This window comes from Dermacentor variabilis, chromosome 1, assembly GCF_050947875.1.
Source record: "Dermacentor variabilis isolate Ectoservices chromosome 1, ASM5094787v1, whole genome shotgun sequence".
Lineage (NCBI taxonomy): Eukaryota > Metazoa > Arthropoda > Arachnida > Ixodida > Ixodidae > Dermacentor > Dermacentor variabilis.
In genome coordinates this window covers 49671819-49697015 of record NC_134568.1, presented here as the reverse complement: position 1 = coordinate 49697015, position 25197 = coordinate 49671819, and the positions used below count along the sequence as shown (strand labels likewise).

Genomic DNA, 25197 nt, shown 5'->3' with positions numbered 1-25197 from the left:
TTATAAGGCGTTTGTCTTAATGAAAGTGAGCTGCAAGACTAAATATCAACTATTCCTGGAACATGAAAATGTGCTCAACGTAAAACAATAAATTTAAACAGTATTAGAAACAAAAGGCAGATGTAAAAAAAAGAGTTGTTGAATTTGCATGATACAATGTATTGCTTTGCACAACTGTTATGCAGTTGAGTGATTGCTGCTTGTTGGTGCTGTGCAAACCTTTACATTTTCACAAAAAGCTGACATCTCACCTAACTTGCGAAAAAATTCTTCAGCTTCTCATGTTAAAAACAAACTGCACCAAAGTATTGCATTTTCGGCTAGTTCTTGTGGTTCCTGATCAGTGTCCTCACAAAAATTATAAGCCTGCAGATGCACCCTGAGGACGTCCTGAATTAATGTTTCAGTAGTGCCAGCCGTGTAGTTTTTCATGTTGTCAGTGCTTGCATAGCTGTTTGTACCCACAGAAAGACCATTAGCTTCTAATGCAGCTGACAGAATCGCCCCCCTAAAGTCTGCTGATCTGGACCTCTCGTTGAGCTGAGTTTCAGATGTCAGGGGCGGAGACTGAAGTTCAGCTTAAGTAAATCAGTGGCCCTATAATGTAAAACTTCCAGTATGTTTTTATTCCAATCTTTTGACGTCAAATTTGTGTAACCGCCGATGCAAGCATCAGGCGATCACCCACAGGGTTGTCTGAACAGACCAATCAAACGCTCTCCTCGTTCATAGCAGGTAACTTTTGCTGGCTTCGAAAACGAATAACATTGCCTACACTGAGCGGCTTGTTTTATCTAATTGGCTGACAAGAGGTGAGGAGCACGCTCAAGTGGAGAGGGATTCGATGGGCTGAGTCACTGCACTGAAAATCAATAACCGGATGAAGAGGGTGGTGCCTGCGTCTGCGATTGGTCTGCTTTCCCTTACTTAGCTTGTGGTGGCTGGTCAAAAATTGCGGCGGCGTGCAACGGAAGCTTAAGAATGACGCTAAAACTGATCCTCAGCAAAGAAGAGTTGGCAGAACGAGGTCGTAAACATGCCGAAAGTGCTCAAAAATGCTACACGGCCACGCAAAAAGTTTTATTATATGCAAATAAACCCATGCTATCTGGCAGGTGCGAGTAGCCAGTGCCTGAGCCATCGGCGGCAGCCATCTTTTATTCCTTTCGGAATGGGGCAGCCTGTGGCTATTCAGAAGAAAGTTCAGTTTTGCTCAGCATATTAATGCATCTTTAACGCGTACATGTTACTTTGACGCGGTGAGTTTTTGCGGTTTTGTGACGTCCCATGACAGGCAGGTGAAGTGGGTGCAGCCCGGAAACTTTTGACCAATATCCGAGATCTAATGATGAAAAGGCGTCGAATCAGAAATAACTGTTTTTCTTTTGTTCAGTCAAATCATGCATAATCGGTGTGTACACGTCATACCAGATGGGGAGCACGCGGTTTTCGTGGCGTCACAGGACAGACAGGTGAAGTGGGGGTGGTTCAAAAAAGTTTTTGACCAATCGCGGAGGGCTGATTGCAGAATTGGAATAAGAAAGTTTAGAATAGTTTTACGTTATAGCACCCCTGCCGTTGTGTTCAAATATTTCTTTTTTTTTTTGTAATTGGCCAATAATAAACCAACCAAATGTTTAGCTTTGTTACTCATATCCAAAAGTTTGGCTTAACTGGGTTCATCGTAATAGGAGTCTACTGTAGTGTCCAATTTTTATTCCTGGATATTGATATAAAACCCTCAAAATGAATTACCCTAGATATGTGGGTAACAAAGCGTGATATCAGGTATAGCAAGGTTTGTGGGGGTGGTCACCTCGGTACTCTTGGGACAAAGGAACGACAACACAGTAGTGCAAACAATCACAAGGGCATTTATTGCACCTTTCATAGATCAGTGCCTGCTAGCCGAGTTGCTATCCGCAAAACATGCCGATGGGCGCGCGACAAATCTAGAAGTCTGACTCACCGCGACCGGAAGCGAGCGAATATGTTCGCCCCATGCTGGATCCCAAGGCCTGGTCGTTCGCGTGTATGGTCACGCGAATCGTGGCGCGTTCGAGGGCGGCCACGCGAGGCGGTCTCGCAGAAGCATGGGTCGGCGCGCACGCGGGATACGTCCCCGCCGCGCGCCGACCCGCCGGGCAAGAGGGTCGCTGCACGTGCGGCACGGACGTCCCGCTTCCTGTCTCGAACCCAACAGCCCGAGCGCCTTGTCTCCCGACGCCCGAGTAACCCCGCAGCGGCGCGACGCTCGCGCCATCTCTCGCACCGCGCTTCAACCACATTGACCGCCGCTGACGTCACGCAGGCCACGCAGCGAAGTGGGATTATAGGAGACTCGCTATGCGGGAAAAACATCAGGGGACGCGCGAGAGTCGCGCATCCCCACAGGTTTTACGTACATTATTGTTCTATATTTGTCTGTCTCCCAAGGAAACACAGGTATTGATTGAATATATTATGGGATTATTTTTTTTTCCAATTTGTCAATAATTTACAGAGGTGCCTGCAAATATCTGTCAGACTTTCTGTAGGAAGTGCAAAACTTGTTATGTGTTGGGCGCCAAAGAAGATTGTTTGGTTCCAGTTGGAAGAGATGGATGCTGTGGTTCTCCTTAGTTGGCTGCGGCCCCACTAGTGCAAGTCCTGCATATCTTACATAGTGAAATTTGATTTCACTGAAGCATCCGCAACAGCAGTACACTCATGTAAGCTAGTCAGCGGCATTCTCACTATATACCTGCATAATTTCAAACCTATACTATTGCTGACATCTGAAAAGCAGTTGGCAAATTTTTATTAATAAGTTTAGCCAATTATGAAACATTTGAAGGTCTTGTAATTGGTCATTTTGGAATACAAGGATCTCTCATCCAAAATATGTTTCTATGTTTAGTATTCTTATTTTGGGGACCTATTCTGAAACGTTCGCCGCCGCGAAAGTTTCACCCTGGCCACGCCTCCGCCGTTGCGGCGCGCTCTGAATGGCTGCTTTGACAAAACCGGAAATTCAGGTGGCGCAAGTGAATTTCCGGTTTTGTCAAAGCAGCCATTCAGCGCGCGCCGCAACGGCGGAGGCGTGGCCAGGGCGAAACTTTCGCGGCGGCGAACGTTTCAGAATACGTCCCCTGCAGTGTTCCTCATGGTATGTCTGTGTGCTTTGAGAGGCCGTAGGGGACTGTTCTTATATATGTGTACCAGACTGACACACTTTCTTTATTGCAATTGTTTACCCTAAGGGCCTAATATGGAGGGGACATAATCAAAATATAAGAGAATGAAAGGTAACAATGCAAGTACAAATCTATAAAGTAAACAGAACAAACCAGATAGGCAAAGTAATAAAAAAATAAAAATATGTTACCACCTACAACTTGCGAAAGTTATCAATTTAAATTTGTATTGATGTTTTGTTGAATGTTAAACTGTTACGGAGTGTGTTGACGAGTGTGGCATAAATAAAAGGAATAAAAGGAAGTGAGAAAAGAAAGCTAGACAAGTCTGTTCCAACCATCGCAACATTTTATCATAATTATGGTGGGAAACTTGTATTGGGAGGGTGAAATTATCTGTGCAATCTATGTTCACCCATGCAAATCACATATGTGTGTTGTTTGCCACAGCTAAGGCATACCCACGTATCGGAATGCTTATTAGTTGACTTGGGGCATAGTAATTGGGGAAAATCTGTACGGGAACGTAAATAGGAAGCTTTCAAGTAGGGTATCTATATAATACATTTTCTGTAGGGTTATGCTGAATGGACCTCCTCTTTGCTTGTATAGAACATGTGAAGCTATTCTAAGTGAATTGATTTAATTGCAAAATAGTGTCTTCTCTCTACTTTGAGCAGATACTCCACCACCGCTGCCTTCTGGTCGTGTGCTGTCTGGTAGAAATGATGTGTCAGACCTGGATACACCGCGGTCCAGCTCATCAGTGGCAAAAAGGACTCTGGATGATCCTGATGGGAGTTCACAACAAGATGCATGTACTCCTACCCTTGGTAAGTTCCTTTATTTTTGCTTTACAGCAGTAGCTGTTATGGGCTCACTCCCCTAGTTGTTTTGATGTCCATCACTGGTGCAGGTGTCCGCTGATGTCCGTTGCAGAAATACCAAAGTGGTTTGCGAAAAGTTTATAAAAAGTTAGAGACCCTTAGTGGATTCGAACTCTGGTCCCACGGAATGGCAGTCAGAGGTTTTACCTCTCAACCACTCCACCTGTACTGCACCAGAGAAAAATACTGCAAAATGCAAAAGGCATGATAGGAAAGAGAAGGAAGAAGCTGTGTCTCTCCACTTATCACCAGAAAACGCCAATTCTGTAATGAAATTTTCTTCATAACAGGAGATTGCTCCATGTGTATTTGCAGATGTTACACCAACCAATACTGCACGAAACTGTGCAAGACTTACTGCACTTCATATTTCCTTTCCGACGGTGCTACAGCAGAAAATAATGATGCAGCTGGAGAGCTATGATGGGCTGACGCCACGCTCTGCATCTGATCTATAAGCGAGCACCAAGCTGAAAGAATTGAAGTTAACAGTAAGAAGTAAAAAGCAGGAGAGGAAAGAAAGGGAAGAAGCTGTGTCTGTCCTCTTCTTTACTATTAGGGAACGCCACCTCCACAAATGAAGACGACATGGACTAGATTTAACATCGAAAAAGGTTTTCTTGAAAGCATATCACTCACACACATTTATGTATGGTTCAACTAACACTCCAACTAACACCATGCGAAACGGTGCAAGAATCACATGTATAGTATTGTTCCAGCTTTCACGTCACTGTGGGGCATTATGGGCAAAACTGCAATTTATTTAAAGGGTCCCTAAACACCTTTTTAACATAGTAAAAAAGCGTTGCTGATCTGTTAACGAGGCTCCTGTGAACATGTGAGCCAAATATTGTACTGCATTGAGGGGGGAATTTACAATCTCGTGTCAAAAGCAGTGAACAGTCGCTTGCTCTCACATCCACAATGTCGTTATCGAAAGCAGTTGGCCCATCAACGCTATTGGCTGATTTCGTGCTCGCTAGAACATTCTCAGTAATACATAATTGCTAATTTTGAGTTAAATAAATGAAAGATATGTCTGCAATCTCGAAAAGACAGAAAAATCATTTCATCTTTGCACTGTGCATCTGCTGTGCGTAGCCTCCGAGATGGCAGCGGCACGCTAAGTAGCGTTGTCTACCACGGTGGACACGGGTGCTGCGACGAGCCCTTTAATGCCGCGACACTCAACTTTTGTCTGGAACTTTACCCTCTTGGCTTCCAGCATGCTAGCGGTGACGAAAAGAGAGAGAAAGATGGGTATCAGTGTGATAACTCCATTTAAAGTTGAAGGAATACATCAATTTTTGCAGCATGAGGTTCATGCAACGAGATACTTTAGTAGTGCGGCCATTTTATGATTAATTGGAAAAGTGTTTTCATGACCCTTTTAAGAGAATACGAAGTTGTGATAGGCAGTTTCAACCAGATTTAGTAAGCTTATACAGAAGCTTTCCTAGGTTCATCCTTCAATGTGGTTTGTCATGAGTTATGGAGACATTAGCAAACAAAACATTTACATCATCGGCTGTCATCAAACAAGCAGCTTCTGAATTCCCAAACTTGGGCTTGCCTGGTTTAGCTAGACGTGTACATGGCAGACCTTAGAGCCTGTTTCATGCCCAGTCCACGGACAATCTGGTTCTCCTATGTCTTGGGTATGAGCGTACTCTGCTACATGCAAAACCTGATGTCTGCTCGGCTAAAAGATTGCAAAGTTTCTTCCTCACAAAACAAATTTGTGAGTTTGCTGTAGAAACTATTGATATGCTTGTGCTACAGTGCACTGCTCAAGACCCCTCGGGAATCACGTGACTCATTCCCCTCCTCCAAAAAGCTAGTTTTGGCTCGGCCGAAAGCCTAGCAACCTACATTAAAAGCAAGGGGTTGCATTGCTAATCCTGAGGGCTCGGGATCAAAACTTGGCCGTGGTGGCCGTATTTCGATGGGCGTGAAATGCAAAAACTCCTGTATACCGTGCATTGTGTGCGTGTTAAAGAACCCTAGGTAGTCAAAATTAATCCAGAGTTCCCCACTATGACATGCCTCATTATTATATTGTGGTTATGGCATGTAAAACCCCAGAATTTAATGTAATTTTTAAAAGCAAGAGGCACAGTGACAGCCACGTCTACCATATTGCACAGCCATGATTTTCTCCAGTCAAGTAGATTGGCAGATAATTTGGTTACTGTTTCATTGTGGCTGTGCCAGAGGTTATCTCACCAATGAGCGCAGGGAAGTGCATGGCACAAACTTTCTCATGAGCCTGCCGGTTGGAAGACCATTAGGTTGTGAGGGTTCTGTCATATTGCCAGAGGGTGTCTCCTGCGACATCGCCGCTAAAGTGAATGAAAGGCACCATTTAATGGAAGGGCAGTTTGATAAGTACTTGGTAAGCCCAGAACCAATATTAATGGTAGCAATAAGGCCCCCGTGTCACAGAAAATCCGGCGTCGGTGTCCCGCGTCCCGCATCCGGCGTCAACTGTCATTTTGGCAAAAATCATCCTGAATCATGCATACCCAATCACGCAGGCCCTCCGTGTAGCGCAATGAATTTACTGAACTAATTGAATTTCTCAAAGTAAAATGCTTCAGAAAAATCCTAAAGTATGACTTGCACACAACCTACAGACATGATTGCATCAGATTGTAATTTGAATATTTATTTATTTATTTAATCATACTGTTACCCCTCACTTGAGGGTCGTTACAGGGAGGGTCAGTAATTGAATTGTACATAGAACAAACATTGAAAATAATTTGTAGGAGAACATTTGTAACACATAGAACATTTGTAGAAGAAAAACACTTACATAAAAGGAATAAATAATAAGCTGTACAGTTTGAGTGAAATACTTATCAAGACCAACCTCAATATCACTCGCAGTATTTTTTTGTACCACATCATTCGGTAATTCACTGCACAGTTTAATAGCGTCAGGAAAGAAAGAAAAGCAGAATAAGTCTGTTTGAGCTATTATTGGTTGAACAAATGTACTGCGTGTTGTTCGTGGGAACCTTTTGTGAAAGAGCGTTAGATAATCATCCTTGTTTATTTTCACCTCTGCGTTTAGTATTTGAAAAAGCAGTTTCAATCGCTGCTTCTGCCTTCTTGATTCCAGTGGTACCAAGTTACATATTTTTAACATTTCAGTTACCGAGTCACTTCGTCGATATTTCGAGCAGATAAAGTGAACTGACATTCTCTGAATTCGTTCTAGTTTATGTCTTAAAACCTCTTGATGGGGGCTCCACACAGCACCAGCGTATTCTAGGCTCGGACGGATATATGTCTTGTATGCAATCAACTTGACTTCTTTTGTCGCCTGGCGCAATTTCCTTTGCAGGTAGCGCAACTTCCTGTATGTTGATTGACACATATTTTCAACATGGGGATGCCAGTTCAATTTATCTGTTATGCATAGATTACATCGAATTGCACGCAGGCATCTATAGCAACACAGAAATCATGAATGGTTTCGATCAACTGCGTTACAGTTTAAAGGCCACTGCGGAATCCATGCTGAAACGGACATAATAAGTCATTTTGTTCCAGAAATTGTCTGATGTATTTTGCCACTATATGCTCAAATATTTTACAACACACTGACGTGAGAGACACAGGGCTATAATTGCTCAACATTGTTCTATTGCCGCCTTTAAAAATTGGGACAACAATTGCTCTATGCCAATCTTGAGGTAGCGAGTGGCATTTTAAAGACTTCTGAAATATAATTACTAGGTAATACGACAACCACTCCGCGAATTGTCGCAGAAATTCATTAGGTATACCGTCAGGCCCAAATGACTTTTTCGTGTCCAAGAGGAGCAGCTAATCAAATATGCCTTCTCGGTTAATATTATTATTATCTGCTTGAAGTGGCAATGTAGGAGCCGATTCATATTCTTTGTTGTCATCCTTGTCCGTACAGAACACTGACTGGAAATATCGATTGAATCTGTCAGCGATATCAGACTTTTCCGTAATTACTTCCGTTCCCTCTACAATCTCTTCAATTCCTTCATTAGTTTCCTTAAAAAACAGCCAGAACTTTCGTGGTGAGCTCTTCAGAAAGTTAGTGAGGGTGTTATTAAAAAATTGTTTTTTAGACTGCGCAATCTCTGCCTTCAAGTTTTCTTTTGCACGAGATATTTCCATTGGGACCCTTTTATTTTTGTGAACTCTTTTTATTCTGCGCTTCATCTGAATTATTTTTCTGCTTATCCATGGGTTTCTTCGTTTTTTTTTTGGTGCGAGTAGGTACGTAATTATCTAAACAGTACTGCACAATTTTCTTAAAACGTTTCCAGAGCTGTTCAACCGACTCTAGCATTGATATAATCTGAAATTCGCCAAGCGACGTTTCTGAAAAGTCAATGATAATCGTATCATCAGCACGACCGTAGTCTTTAACATGTGCATAAACATGACGTTTTGCTTGAATGCTGGTTTCACAGAACACGTCGACCACAACCATTCTGTGGTCCGATATACCGTCCTCAACTGATACGGCGTAATCGGCCACTTTACTTGATATGAAAACCAAGTCTAACAATGACTGTGACGTAGGGGTGATTTTTGTGCAGTCTTTTACAATTTGTGTGAGATTATGAGAAAACATTAACTCTAATAGCCTATCAGCACTACGGGTTTCTACATGACCAGTTGAAAAACTTTCCCAGTTAATATGCGGTAAGTTGAGGCCCCCAGCCATTATTATTCTTGTGTTTCCATTTACATGATCACACAAAAACATATTTAAGTCCTCTAAAAACTCAGGCGAAGTGCTAGGCAGTCTGTAGACAGCTCCAATAAGATACGAAATGTTGGCGTAATTCACCTTGTACCACACTGTTTCTGGTAAATGGCAATCCACTTTTATTGCCATCATTGTGCTTTTATTTATCACCGCCACGCAACCACCTCGAGTGTCCCTATCCCATCGAAAAATCTTGTATCCCGGCGGTACAATGCAGTTATTGGTTATGACACTATTCAGCCATGTCTCTGTTATGACCATAACATGGAGACTGTATGTAATCAGTAAGTATTCTAAATGTGTGACTTTGTTTACAATGCTTCGCGAATTTATTGAAAGAAATTTGAGCTATGATCGCACTGGCTGAGGTGGCATCCCACCCCTACTATCCAACGTTGCAGGCATACGTGATCCACCATGAGCGGAAGCTTCAGAGCCGTCGTGACGTTCTGGTTTATCTTGTCTATGCTTGCATTGACCACGAATGTTCCATTTTCGATCCCATTCGTAGAGCTCCCATTCGCAGAGTTTACTTTAAGCTTATCATGAATCAGCTTCACTTTTGCACCATTTGTTCTTTCTGCTTCGCCACAACTTGTTCCTGACATCGACAGTTTCCTTGACGTAATCATTGCAGATACTAATGGTAGACCCCTTCAGCTTTCCACAGTTTTTGAGCACATTTTCCTTTTCCGAGTGATTATAAAAATTGATGATGACTGATCGTGAGATATTTGGTTTTTTCTTGCCCAGCCGGTGAATTCGGTCTATTGATTTCACTATAATGCCCAATTTTACTTCAAACAGCTTACCAGCAACGGCTCCCCTCAAGTCTGATTCGGTTTCACCAGAAGTTTCAGGTAGGCCGAAAACGATAAGGTTATTGCGTCGAATGAGAAAATGAGAAAACATAATTCGAGAAAACGAGAAAACATAATTCTGTTATGTGGAAACTCAAACATACCCCTTTTTCAGTGTTTCTACCATTCATAGACCGGCCCTGGCATCCGAGATTCGCACATGCGTGTGTGTGTGCGAATTCAGAGTTCATGGAGCAGCTCGCCTAGTTCCTTGCAACACTTCCAGATGGTGCTTGCCTCCGCCGCATTGCGGCCCACTCAAGAGGCCATGTTTCTGCCAGAAAGCTCGCCTTCATGCATAGTGTTTGCCGCCAGCGTTTCCTGGTAAACATTATGGTCACATAAGCTGCAGTTGCGGGGAAGCATGAGAAGCAGTCAGGGATCTTTGAATGCTATCGGCATGCTACTCTCAAAGGCGAAGCGTAATGGTCCTTCAAATTTTTACATCTGAAGACCGGTATCACTGGCCGAAGGTGACCTTGTCTTTTCTGCAACTCTTGTACTCCAATGTGGCCAGAGGCACTTAATTCAAGCTGGTTCCAAGCAGACTGCTACTTTTCCACTCTTCCTTTTCAACCACTCTCTTATGGTGTTGGTTGGTCAGCTACCATCCACCTTAGTCACCACAAGTCTCACTGTTTGAAAGGGAGGAGCAGGTTTTCAGGTGGCACTTCTTGAGGCATTGCAGCGTTAGCGTGCGAAATGAGAGGTGACTTAAATGAGGAGCAGGGCATTGAGGCAATGGGAAAATCAGATGCAGGGAAAGTGAGTGGCACCAAAAGGTCTGCCGATAACATAGCAACTTGTTTCACGGCAGCTTGATAAAATGTCATATCAGAGACTGGCTGCATGGGCTTTTGGTATTGTTGCTAAAATAGGGGAAATCTGTCATATCAGTGTGAAAAAACACAGCTGCAAAGGACAGAGGAACATGGATATTTAATATATTTAAAATAGGGGAAGCATTTTTGTTTGCAGCAAAACACTCATGTGAATTATTTGCTCTTATAAATTCTGTGCTACCATACATTTGTGAGATTTTTGTTTTCAATGCAATACAAGCTGTGTGTTTTACTATATTCTCATTAAAAAATATGTTGTTGAAGTTCTTTTTGCCCTTGTTAAAATTAGAGGGCATTAATTCATCCCATCAAATGAAGTTTGCAACAAAGCTGTAAGCATTGTGATGCAAGACAATATGGCACCAGTGGCTGCTTTTGTGTGTACATCTCCCTAGCTCTCCCTACTTTTTGACTGGCTCTTTGCAGTGTCCTCATCGCTAGTCCTCTTTTTCATCACATGAAAAGCTTGTGAAATGTGTTGTGAACTGAAACATTTGTAGTGTTGCACATTAAACCAAATTACTTAGTGTCTTTTACAGCGAAGCTGTATATGGCTAGGGCATTTCTGTCGTCCGCAAACAAACTCATTGGCGCCCCTCGGCGCAACCACACGAACGGGCTCGTGCTACTGCTCGCGCGTTCGTTGTCCTCGTCTTCTTCCACAGCTGGCTCCATTGCCGCACATCATTCCAGCGTAGAATTTCATTTCTCTTCTGTCGTCGTATTGGGGAGGCTGCATTAAAATTTTGTTTATTTGCTGTGGTATGAACCATTGCTTAGGGCAATGGTTGAGCCATTCATTGTCTTAGGTGACGGACACATTTAATAACAGGTGATATGAGAATGTGTGTGCATACCTATCGTCATGATGACCACCTATTAGGACAATAAATATGTTCGTACCTTTGTTCAAAATTCTATGTCATCTCTGTATCGTGTGCTAAACAGCTTCACTGGTCATCCATCTTCACAGACTGGAATGGTTCATTTTTTTTTTTCAGAGTCAGTGCGCAAGAAACTGAGGCTTGAAGATGATGCTTCAAACACCCCTTCTGAGTTTTCTTCGCCCAAAAAGCTCATCATTGACGATGGCAAATATGATGCCGATGGTGCTACATGTGCTACCTCTGTGCAAGGAAAAGCCCTTGATGACCTTTCTGTCCCATCACCACCGCCACTTGCCAACACAGAGGAAGATTTGTTCCAGACACAGTGGGATGATGCCAGCTCATATGTGCTCACTACTGGTCTAAGGGGTCGTGATGGACGACTCAAGTTTGTTGGACTTAGGGCTGACAACTGGGCCGATGACGTGGAGGTAAATGGCTGGATTTATGTTGCTTTTCAATCATTTAAACTAGCTTTGTGGTTCCTCAAATGACCTGCATTGCTGGTATTTGGTGTGACCTGGGTAATGCATGATTGTGCAAACTCGGCTTAACATGTTGTTAAATCCGTATCTCCCTCAAGGAAATTTAAAACGAGTGGACATATTGGAAAAAGGCGCCAAATGTTTGTTTGAAGTTTTTAGTTACAAGTATGATGTGCAAAGAGAAAATGCTCTTAGTGAAGAGCTACATGAATTTGCAATGTGGTGAACACGGTTTAAATCATGGATCCAGGACCTCGCAGAGGTGTGACGTAATGCCTAACGGATTTCTCTTGCACTTGCCTCTAAATTGCCACGTAATTTTTTTATACCTGCTGTATATACTTTTGATTTCTATGTTTTAGCTTCTGCTGCCCAGTAATCGTCCAAAAGGCAACCTCCTGACGCGGCCTTTCTGGGATATATGGCTTGATGCACAGGCAGAGGTAAGGCCTATTTTATTTGTTTCACTGTAAGGTGCATGCAAAATTTTTATGCTCTATTTGAGCATTTGAATTTCATGCATGCGTGCGTGCATGTGTGTGTGTGTGTGTGTGTGTGTGCGCGCGCGCGTGCGTGCGTGCGTGTGTGCGTGCGTGCATGTGTGTGTGTGTGTGTGTGTGTGTGTGTGTGTGTGTGTGTGTGGTATAAATGAGAAGGGGGACCGAGGAGCCTGGTTTTTGTTAGTCACAACCACATGAAGCCAACAGATTTTGAATTGGGGTAGTTATTTGATAACGATGAAATGTTAAGTTGAAGGGAAATCAAAGTGGATGAAAAAAACCACTGACCTCCACTAAATTGGCTGGATGGCGCATTGCCGCTACCCGGGGTGGGAGCTTGTGAAGCCACCGAAAGTTCTGCTGCTTGGCCTGGAAGCTTGTGTCTACTGCACTTCTTAATGCACGCAGACGAAGTATTGTCAGGCTGCAGCTGTTTTTCTGGTTGCACTTTCTCTGTACTTTCTTAAGTATCACTCGCTCGTGGTTGCCAGAGCAAGACAATAGAGCATGGGGCAGCCACAGATGCAAATAAATTGTGGCTGAATGCATCTTTTAAGCGGAAAAGATCTACACATCAGCCTGACGTCCTTCTTGAAGTGCGCTTGAAGTATTGCTTCTTGAAGTGTGCCTTTCTGCCAGGGACGTTTACGCTTGTTGTAATGTTCTTACGCTGTGATTATGTTTGTTTTTACAATTTGCACAGTCATTGCATGTTTATGACTAGATTTATCTATTGCTGCTGTTTCACTTGTGGGGCACTGCGTGCCATTCGGAAAGGTTTCAAAAATGACAACCTGTGTATTTCTAAATGCATATGCCTGCGCAAAGTAAAAAAAAAGTAAAAATAATAATTGGAGAGTTGTTTTACCATTGGTACGGAGCTAAAAAGCACTTGCATTTTTGGGTTCCTTTAGAATTACAGTGCATGAAATTTATAATAAGTAGTAAGATTTTTAGTGCAAAAGTGAAAAAAACTGCTTGCATTTCATATGTATAACGCCGAGGGCAGCTAAATAAGTGTACAAGGAGCTGCATTTAAAAGAGCTATAATGTTGCAGTTACTGGCATTGCCCACTGATCTTAGTGGAGATCAGTGGCACTGCCCATGTGTGTTATAAAAGATGCAATGTGCAATATGCTTTAAACTATAACGAGCCAGATGAGAACAATCTACAGTAAATTCAGCAATATAGAAAGCACCAAAACTTTGAGCTCTATATTATGACAACTGATAAATATATCTCGATTTATGATACCCTGCAGCCTTGACAAAAATAAAATTGGAAAAGTAGGTTGTTAGTGATAATTACAATAAGTAATTAGTGATGTGTAATAATGGCTAAATTAGAACCTGAGCGCCAAATTTACCTATAGCTCAAAACGAGCTCCTTCACTGCCCGATAATAATTACTGTTCAGTTTCTGCTGATCGTGAGGTGCATAGAAGTTAGGCCATAAAAGTATGCTACATCTGCGCATGAAACCAGTAAAAAATTACACACCAGAACAGCTCATGTATTTATACAGTAGCCATGTGAGGTCGATATGCATGATCTTTTTTTTTTTTTGATGACTGAAAAGGATAAGTTTTATCAACTGCTAGGGAATGTTTGATCCAGTAATCTTGGCAGTCGCTGTCTTTGGAGTGTGATGCATTCTAATCTTGATCTATGATGCCATTACACACTTCACAAGATGCATGAAGTGGTTCGACTCAGCAGCTGACTCAAACATGTGCTCATGTAGCTCTAGGTATAACTTCTGAAGGCCTCCGGAATGCTCCGTCATAACCGAAACTGTCAAGGAATCAGCAACATTCCCGATATTTCGATTTCGGGGTACTTTCACCTGAAATGTCTTCCCTGAAGACTTTTCTGGTTGGCTTCTGCAGTTTACTGTGCAACAGGCAGGCATTGTTTCGGAAAAGAAAAACGCTGTCCCGCTGGCAGCAATCGAGCGGCTGTTGGTGCTCGCTTCTGGGACAAGGCCGGCAACTTCTGGTGGTTTCATGCCCACGTGCTCAAAGTGCAATCCAGTTCCCTCTAATGGAAATCAGTGGAAAAAAATATGTGGATCCCACTCACTGTGGGAATTGACGTAAGCAAAGCTTTCTGTGCTGGTTGCTTTGATCGGCGATAATTAGCTGTGATGTTGACAGTAAATGTTTAATTTCTTCAGCATTTAGTTCAATGCAAGAGTAGTTAGTTGATGGTAAATGTTACCATGCATGCACCACTGCTGTTTGTCTGCATAGTACACAGAACACACAGCGAGATGTGTTTGCTTGAGGCATTGTTCTGCACCATTGTTCATAACCTCTGAGAAGGTTAGTATTGTCATTGCCTCACACAGCACATTGCATTGTGACAGAAGTGTTAAACTTTTCTTGAATTATGGGACGATACGTGCCAAAACCATAATCAGATTATGAGACATGCCATAGTGACCAACGTGACTAGACTAGCTTCAGTTGTTAAATTCGGTGGCATTGCGCGGAACCACCACGCACCCGTGCATTCGTGGCGCTGCAGTCGCACCCAGCTTCCCTTCCTTAATAGCCAGCTACGCAGACGGGCTGGAGGAAGCATGTGTTGCAAAGTTGGTTGTTTATGACGGATTTCAGCAGGAATTGTCATTCGCGAAATTGTAGCCTTCCCCGCATTTGTTGAGGATATCAGCAGACGATGCCAACATGCTGTGTTCGTGGCTGCACAAGCGGCTATCGGAATGATGCCGACAGTTTGGCATGCCAGTTCTTCCGTGCTCCCAGCAATGCGACACTTCGCTCGGCGTTGAACAGAGCGATTCCTTGGACCGACCGGGAACTCTGCGAAATCCAAGGTGTGTGATTTACACTTCCGTGAGCAGGACATCTTAAAGTGGTATGTGTATAATATCAACGGACAGACGGTTGAGGTGCCATGAGGCCAGTGGACACTTGCCGAGAGTGTGGTGCCGAAAGCGTTTCCAAACCTTCCCTTGTACCTGCTGAAGCCACCGGAAAAGAAGATGCAAATGAAGAGAGCAGAACACTGGAAAAGCAGTTGGTCTCACCTGGTCACATTCAAGTGGGGGTCAATGTGAAGACGCACAAGAAGTGCAGATCACTTATAGCCCAGGTGCCAGTCTTGAAACTATGAAGGAAGTCACTTTAAGTGAAATGGAAGGCGTTCGGCTACCATTTTTATGGCGGATGCTTACTCTTGAGGACATCAATGGCAAATATGTCGCGTTTTCCACTTTCAAACCACAACAAAGGCTCGCTCAAATTGAAAAATGTCAGAAGGAGGAGGTAGACAGGGACTCACCCCAACAAAGCTACAGTCGCCCTTCTGCATCTGCAGCTGTTCTCCACTACCTTGGTAGCTACGTTGTTAAGAAGGCTGCCAAGATGATGAGCTGCAGTGACTGCCATACGACTTCGGAAGCTGAATCAGACGTTCCACCTGCTGCCATTCCCACTGAACCATTCCCACTGAATTTGGTGACCTGTTCTGGGCTATCTTAGAAGAGCTGTAAGAGAATATGCTGAGTCGTGTTGGGTGCTCTTTGCACTTTCAGCAACTGAGTGCTCACATCATTAAATTTTAATAAGTGATGCGCATGCATCTTTATGCAAGGTTCCTGGAGCAGCGACGGGAATCCAGTCTTGAAGTAAAGGAAGCGAGGAAATGTACTATGCTGCTGTAGGTGGATTTGGTTTCCACGTGGGCGCAAATCATTTGCATAGATTATGTCCCTTGTGACAGTTTAGGACTTAGCTATATATGTAGGGCATGCAGTTGTTTTTTAGTTCATTTTCTTTAATGAAGCATTCAGTGATTCACAAGGAAATTGTGCTCTTATTTTTGTGGATAATAAATTTGGTCTTGCTAGCTGGCTTATAACTGCCCCAGACTTAAGCAAGTAAATTGTGCAATTAAGCAAGTAAGCAAGAATTAAGCCAGTGGCTTAAATAAGTGGCTGAGGAGTTCTATAGAGATTTATACAGTACCAGTGGCACCCACGAAGATAATGGAAGAGAAAATAGTCTAGAGGAATTCGAAATCCCGAAGGTAACGCCGGAAGAAGTAAAGAAAGCCTTAGGAGATATGCAAAGGGGGAAGGCAGCTGGGGAGGATCAGGTAACAGCAGATTTGTTGAAGGATGGTGGACAGATTGTTCTAGAAAAACTGGCCACCCTGTATACGCAATGCCTCATGACCTCGAGCGTACCGGAATCTTGGAAGAACGCTAACATAATCCTAATCCATAAGAAAGGGGACGCCAAAGACTTGAAAAATTATAGACCGATCAGCTTACTGTCCGTTGCCTACAAAGTATTTACTAAGGTAATTGCAAATAGAATCAGGAACACCTTAGACTTCTGTCAACCAAAGGACCAGGCAGGATTCCGTAAAGGCTACTCAACAATAGACCATATTCACACTATCAATCAAGTGATAGAGAAATGTGCAGAATATAAGCAACCGTTGTATATAGCTTTCATTGATTACGAGAAAGCGTTTGATTCAGTCGAAACCTCAACAGTCATGGAGGCATTACGGAATCAGGGTGTAGATGAGCCATATGTAAAAATACTGGAAGATATCTATAGCGGCTCCACAGCCACCGTAGTCCTCCATAAAGCAAGCAACAAAATCCCAATAAAGAAAGGCGTCAGGCAGGGAGATACGATATCTCCCATGCTATTCACAGCGTGTTTACAGGAGGTATTCAGAGACCTGGATTGGGAAGAATTGTGGATAAAAGTTAATGGAGAATACCTTAGTAACTTGCGATTCGCTGATGATATTGCCTTGCTTAGTAACTCAGGGGACCAATTGCAATGCATGCTCACTGACCTGGAGAGGCAAAGCAGAAGAGTGGGTCTAGAAATTAATATGCAGAAAACTAAAGTAATGCTTAACAGTCTCGGGAGAGAACAGCAATTTACAATAGGCAGCGAGGCACTGGAAGTCGTAAGGGAATACATCTACTTAGGGCAGGTAGTGACGGCGGATCTGGATCATGAGACGGAAATAATCAGAAGAATAAGAATGGGCTGGAGTGCGTTTGGCAGGCATTCCCATATCATGAACAGCAGGTTGCCGTTATCCCTCAAGAGAAAAGTATATAATAGCTGTGTCTTACCAGTACTCACCTACGGGGCAGAAACCTGGAGGCTTACGAAAAGGGTTCTACTCAAATTGAGGACGACACAACGAGCTATGGAAAGAAGAATGATAGGTGTAACGTTAAGGGATAAGAAAAGAGCAGATTGGGTGAGGGAACAAACGCGAGTTAATGACATCTTAGTTGAGATCAAGAAAAAGAAATGGGCATGGGCAGGACATGTAATGAGGAGGGAAGATAACCGATGGTCATTAAGGGTTACGGACTGGATCCCAAGGGAAGGGAAGCGTAGCAGGGGGCGGCAGAAAGTCAGGTGGGTGGATGAGATTAAGAAGTTTGCAGGGACGGCATGGCCACAATTAGTACATGACCGGGGTTGTTGGAGAAGTATGGGAGAGGCCTTTGCCCTGCAGTGGGCGTAACCAGGCTGATGATGATGATGATGATGAAGCCAGTAAACGTAGCAAGAAAATGTGCCGAGCTGCTCTAGGTGAAAAGTAAATGGCGCGGAAGGTTAAGAGGGCAGGAAGAAACACACGGCACTTAGAAACGCAGCTTCTGTGCTGTGTCGTATGCGTCTCTTCTCTTCGTGCAGTTTACTCTTCTTTCAGTATGAACCAACTAGCCTGATAAATCTGTTGTTGTAGGTGGATACCGGTCTCGCATGGTATCACTTATTCGGACAAGGGGGAATGCCAGCAAGCACGAAACACGTGCAAGCTGCCCGTCCATACGAGCTCAAGGCTGGCGAGGTGTCTGCAGTGGAGCTCGATAGAACGGCACCCTCATTTGGTGGCTGTCAAAGGAGTGGTGACAGCGGCAGTAAGTGCACAGGCAGAGAGTTTGACAACTGAAGCTAGTCTAGTAACGTTGGTAGAGACAGACTATGGATTAATTTTGACCACTGGAGTTCTATAACGAGAACCTGAAACTTAAGTACACGAGCGTTTTTGTATTTTGCCACTGTCGAAATGCGGCTGCTGCAGTTGGGATTGAACCTGCGATATTGAGCAATGCCACAGCTGCAAAGGTACCACGCCGGGCACAAAAGTGCTGAATTGAAGTGTGACGCCTAGACTCTACGGGGCTACAGCGTTGCCTAGACGCTACAGTGCTTTAATGCGGCTTTGAGTCTGCATGCCGTGCGTCACTTGTCCACTTGATAAATGTGCATGGTGTTTATTTTTCAGAACTAGTAGAAATGTATTACCTTGAACTTCAATTTCTCCTGTTTGACCGCTACCACTGTTGTGTTATTAGAAAGTTTTAGTTTCACATACTTAAAGGCTTTGTGTACGTAGAGCTCTTAGGTGTCAACGGTGCGCCTGTACAGAACGCACGCAGAACGCAAAGGGTCTACGTGAGTGTCATGGACGTACGTGAAAGGTAGCTAAAATTCCCCGGGGCGTGCAGATCAAGGCACCCTAGTAGTAGCGTTTCCTTGCCTTCTCACGTCACCTCACGTCAACATTGGAAATAAAGACGTTTTTAGCATGTGTGTCCTCTTGCTATAAGTACATGTTTACTACCATATCCAGGAAAACATTCACTATATATATGTATGCTCCAGAGAGTAAATTGTACAGTCTTGAGTTAAAATTAAAAAGAAATAAAATAACTTTAGGACTATTTTATTTCTGAGTGAAATAGGTTACCACAAGAGCTGCAGCCACTGAATGCTATAGGAATAGAGTAGTCGCAAATAGATTTGCAAGTACAGTCAAACCTAAACATAACAACCTTTGATTTAGCGAAATTGACTGTGTAAAGAACAATTTTCATTTCCAGATTTTAGTTCCATTTAAAGCCATGTATTTTTGTTTTGTGTGACTTAATGAAGTAATTTCGTGACACGGGTTTTGATTTAACTAAGTTTTCGGCTATTTCGAACATCTGCTTGTAGCCTGTATGGCTGGTGAATCTAGCAAACAAATTATAATAATGTTGGCTGAAGAAAAAGTTATTTGCAAGCATCCTTCCGCAAGAAAAATTCAAGCAGCAAAAGCACCATCAAAGCACGCGTGCTGGGACATAGTATGCAGGAAACACTGCTGCGCCATTTGTCTTGTAACAACTTGCGGAGGCCGCAGGTGCATGACAGCTCGGAGTGCTCGGAGAAATCCAAAAAACTGGGTTGTGTGTCGCTTATGAGGAATATCATAACAATGCACCAATAATATTTCAGTTTAATGACATTCAGTTCATAGTCATCTGAACCACGCATGATGCAAGAATGTTGCCACTTCTGTCTAATACTGCTGCTCACTTTATACTTGCCTGGTGCTAGGTCCTAGCAGCAAGGGAGCCATAATTAGTGGTTCAACCTAATCGGAGACCTTTTGATGCAAAACTACGATGCGATCCATAAGTTACCACACTGCAACAGTATTAAGTGTTTGAAAGTGTGCTAGAAGAGGCCTTGCCAGAAATTTTAAAACTGAGCTTTCTGTGCCTATTTTCCTGGGGTTTGTCGTGGCTTGGTGTCTCACCGAATAAATTGGGCCGATCCTGGAGACTGTGTGGGTTTGTCCCGACATCAGTGCACAAGAAGCAACCTTATGGTGTAATTTTTCTAATATGATAATTGATTTCATGCGATTCGATTTGAAGTGGAAAGAGAGAGAGGACAAGAAGGAGGAAACTTAGTTGCGAGTGATGCTTTTTCTTGTCCTGTTATTATTTTACATTGTTTCGCGTCCTTTTATATTGTTAAATGTATGAACCAACTAGCCCGGCAACAAGTAGTGATACGACATGTGTCCTTGCAAAGGTTTTATTGTAATTTATAATGCGGAGAGGCACTGCAATCAAAGACATGGTTGAGCCGATCCTGATAATGCTATTGCAGTATGGTCGTCCAGGTGTGGCGTGAGGATGTAGCTTATTTGCCTCCTTCTTCGGGTTTGATGTCAGTGTCTCGCTGAATAGACATAGCGGGTGGTCTCCCACAAACTTCGGGTGCGGAGAGGGAAAACAAGAAAAAACAGCCGCAGCCTTAGCATGGAGGAGTTAGATAGCCAGCATTCGCAAAGTAGCGTGGGTTTATATGTCACTACTGGTGTTTGTATAGTTCAATGTGGCCTCAAATGACATTTACGAATGTATCGTTTTTGAGGTGTGATTGATCATCTCTTTACAAGGGGTGTAGACAAGTTAAGCATCAGGTGTTGTTTCGTACTTCTCCGTAAGTACGCCCCTTGTTTCAATTCGAGCGACACTGTGAGATAAACAGTGTGTCAGTATTGAAAGTGGGATAAAAGCTGTCGCTGGTGTAATTATGCTTGAATATGAAGCAGTGACAATCATTCACTTTAAGAAGTAAAAAAGTCAACTTCATTCATTCTCCTGTATTGCTTCAACACAAGCAATGTCATCATGTGCAGGACGTCTATATAGGTATAATCTCCTTAACATATATTAAATTTCTTTTCATTTCATTTCATTTATTTTTGCCTTAAATGTCCGGAGGCATTACATAAGGGAGGGCTTTAATCCTTGCGACTATCTCAGAACAAATGAACAGAACAGCAAAAGAAAAAACAAAACAAAAACAGGCCAGAAACAATTGTGAAAAAAAAAAAAAGGGAGACATTGTGTTGCAGTAAGGGGGAGATAGGATCAGCAATTAAGCCATGTGGTTATTTGACATTTTGGAGAATGATTTACGGTCAGTGCATCAGACTATTTCTAGGAGGCTGTTTGCGCCCGTCCATGTCCTTACTCGTCCGTGTCTTTTTTAGCGCAATTCCCTTCTTTAAGTATGTTCTAATGGGTTATTGCATCAGGGAAGAATGAAGCGTTCAAGGCAGATGAACGGGTGATAATGCGTGCTATGGGACGACTGTGGCTTAAGCAGGAAGATGTACGTGAGGGTGGATTTAATGAGAAATGCGTGGAGTACGGAGGGTAATAAAAGGTTTGAAGCAAGCAGAAACGTGAGATGATCTGGGAGGAGGCAAGTGATGTCAGCTGAAGTCTACGTTTTAGTGTGGTTATGTTGGTTTCATGAGAGTATTCGGATGTTATAAACCAAGCAGCGAGATTTTGTGTTGATTCTATATCACAGGTAAGATATTACTGGGAAAGGTGCCAGATAAATGATGCATGTTCTAACTGAGGACGTACCAATGTTAGATATGCTAGCTTTTTTATTTGAGGTGATGTGGTTTTCAGGTTACATTTTAAATATCCAAGGGCATGTGAAGCATTAGAACAGATGATGTCAGTATGTGTTCATCATGATAGTATTGACGTCATGTGAACGCCGAGGTATTTGCGAAATGGGGCATGATTTATAGGAGCAAAATTCATTGTGTAGGTGTGACTGGTTAAGCTGTGGTTGTGGGTGAATGAGAGAGCTTTGCACTTAGTAAGGTTAAGCGGCATGAACCATTTCTCACACCATACTGCGATGGAATCGAGGTCCTGTTGGAGTGCAGTGATGTCATTCGAGCCTTTGATAGGGGAATATATGACACAGTTGTCCACGAAAAGACGTAATTTATTCTTAATGTTAGCGGGTAAGTTATTGATGTAGATGAAAAAAAGTAGAGACGATAAACCAGTGCCTTGTGGCGCACCCAATGTTGCCCTGCTGAGGGATAGATTATAGTTATTTGCAGAGGTAAACTGTGCACGCCCTTTTAAGAAGGGACATGACATCTACATAATGCTACATAGTAGTATCTACATTGATTGATTGATTAATAGATTTTAATGGCACAAGGGCCATCATCATCATCATCAGCCTGGTTAAGCCCACTGTAGGGCAAAGGCCTCTCCCATACTTCTCCAACTACCCCGGTCATGTACAAATTGTGGCCATGTCGTCCCTGCAAACTTCTTAATCTCATCCGCCCACCTAACTTTCTGCCGCCCCCTGCTACGCTTCCCTTCCCTTGGAATCCAATCCGTAACCCTTAATGACCATCAGTTATCTTCCCTCCTCATTACATGTCCTGCCCATGCCCATTTCTTTTTCTTGATTTCAACTAAGATGTCATTAACTCGCGTTTGTTCCCTCACCCAATCTGCTCTTTTCTTATCCCTTAACGTTACACCCATCATTCTTCTTTCCATAGCTTGTTGCATCGTCCTCAATTTAAGTAGAACCTTTTTCGTAAGCCTCCAGGTTTCTGCCCCGTACGTGAGTACTGGTAAGACACAGCTGTTATACACTGTTCTCTTGAGGGATAATGGCAACCTGCTGTTCATGATCTGAGAATGCCTGCCAAACGCACCCCAGCCCATTCTTATTCTTCTGATTATTTCAGTCTCATGATCCAGATCCGCGGTCACTACCTGCCCTAAGCAGATGTATTCCCTTACCACTTACAGTGCCTCGCTACCTGGTAAGGTAGCGAGGCACTGTAAGTGGAAGCGGCTCAAGGGCCAGTTCTGTCCAGAGAGCGCTGATAGTGTCTACCTTAATGTAACACCACATAATATCCACACATTTAGCATCAACACAAGCATCTACACCAAAGAAGCTTTGTGTTCACCGGTTTGGTTCCGCACAGTGCTTAGGACCCGCATAATTTTTTGGCCAAGTGGTGGCCGCATACTCGTGTGGTACTTGCCCATGAAAAAGTGAAATATTTGGTGTAAAAATTGAAACAGAAAGGAACAAAGCACATGGGCATGTTTCTGCCAACCGGGATGATACATGTAAAAAACTCATTCTTAAAGCTTTATTGGGTTTATATACACTCTCAAGAAGTTTGAACCGTTTGGGGCTTGTTTTAGCTCACAACAATAATCGTCATCTGCCCTGTTTGTGTTTCCTTTCTTGAAAACTCTGCACTCGCTACTGTCCTGTTGAGAATGCTATGTCACGTTGATAATGTGCATGCCTTTCGTGATCTGGAAGTACCGGGTGCTTAGCGTTAAAGAAAGGAAATGCGGGCAAGATAGATGACGATTATTAAGGTAAATGTCTTAGATGACTCATGGGTCGAAAAATTGACCATCCGGCGTGAGCCCCCAAAATTCAAGTGCATGCGCCAGTATTTCATTATCAATTTAAAAAAAAGAGCTCGATTATTATCTTTGTTTGCATTGAAGAGACAGCCTTCTAAATAATCAGTGTGGCCACAAAAGTGTCTGCATGTGATTTTCCCAGTTTTGTTCTTTGCTGAGCGATGTACCCATGTCTTATGACGTTTTGAGGAGTATAAGTATGCTTGCAAGAACTGAAAATAAATCTGTTATTGAAAGTTAGCGCTGTGTGTTTGTCTAAGTTGCCTTTCCATGTCCCTCTCATTCTGCCTTCACTACAAGAAAGTAGAGGGCACCATATATACATGTAGCCCATGTAGCTACCCTCGTCGATTAGTGTTAATATAAAAAAAAATCATTAATTGAACCTGCATATGTGTCTTAATGATCTTCATAGACTTGCCACGGCCGTTCTAATGTGCCATTAACCACACAGAACCAGTGGTAATGTCTAGGTGACCAAAAAAGAGAACAAGTACAGAGAAAACAAGTAATAGGAAGTAACAACACATTCGAATGAGAATGTCAAAGTAATTTAATGAATGTCTCGTTAGCATACAGGCTTTCGCCTTCACCTTCTTTAGCATATGCTAAAGTGACTGTAAACTTCTTGTTGTGTGACAGGCTAAGCCCCAAAGGGTGCAAACTTTATTTAAGAGTGTAATATGCCACGCTACTTGGTCACGCCTGCCATGGTTAGTAATTCAGTAATGTTGATAAGAGGCTTCTGCATGACAGTGGCAATTGCCCTGTCATCCATGGCATGAATGCTGAAATGCTCTGCATCAGCCTCACCTATTGGCATGCATGTAAATTCAAAATATCTATCTGGTGGCCAAAAACACATTTCTTCACACACGAGAGAAAAATGGGAACCGAGGGGCTTGATTTTGTTAATCATGATCACATAAAGCCAACAGACAGTGAAGCTAAGGAAGGCATTGGGAAAATTAACTGTGGTTGAAATTTCCCTGATGCTTTCCTTGGCTTCATTGTCTGTAGGCTTTATGTGGTCATTTCTTCACAAAGCAAGTTTTAGACAAGTCTGATTCAAATGATTGGAACATGAGCAGTCTGCTGAGCAACAATTGAATCAAGCGCGAATGGTCAAATTTGTCTTCAATCATAATGTTTTACAGTGAAGTTGTATATAGCTCCGGCAGTGATTGATGTCCATCTATCTATGTGTCGCATCGACACAAAAAAATGTTTGTCTCCATTTTCTCGCGAATACTCTGTAGCACTCAATCTAATGTAGATATCTTCAAAAAAATCATACCGAAATTGGCCGCTAAGACGACTCCATCATTACGCCGAGTTTCATTTACTTGTCATAATTAGTTAGTTCACAGTGAAGTTGTAAACGTTACAAAATTCCCATATGCTGTCAATACATGGCTATCTGCGGAGAAAGTATGGTTACAGAAAACGGCTGTAACTCTTGTTTTATCGAAACTATCCGAAAACAAATCGTACGGAAATTGGCTGCTAAGACGACTCAATCATTACACTGAGTTTCATTTACTTGTCATAGTTAGTTCGCAGTGAAGTTGTAAATGTTACAGAATTCCCGTCTGCCATGCGGCAGTACTTGCACATCACTATTTCATGAAAGAACAAGAATAAATTACTCCACAGTCAAAAGATGTATTCGTTGTTTGCGTCCTTCAATAATAAGAAT

At 42.8% G+C, this 25197-nt stretch overlaps 1 protein-coding gene across 1 annotated transcript in view; it reads left to right on the top strand.

Moving 5' to 3' along the window:
* Positions 1-25197, top strand: part of cutlet (chromosome transmission fidelity protein 18 homolog) — a 116062-nt gene that overhangs the window by 6175 nt on the left and 84690 nt on the right. The window contains exons 2-4 of the mRNA XM_075687099.1: positions 3857-4009; positions 11535-11851; positions 12268-12348. Coding sequence (XP_075543214.1) covers positions 3857-4009; positions 11535-11851; positions 12268-12348 — 551 coding nt within the window. The remainder of the gene's footprint in view (positions 1-3856; positions 4010-11534; positions 11852-12267; positions 12349-25197) is intronic.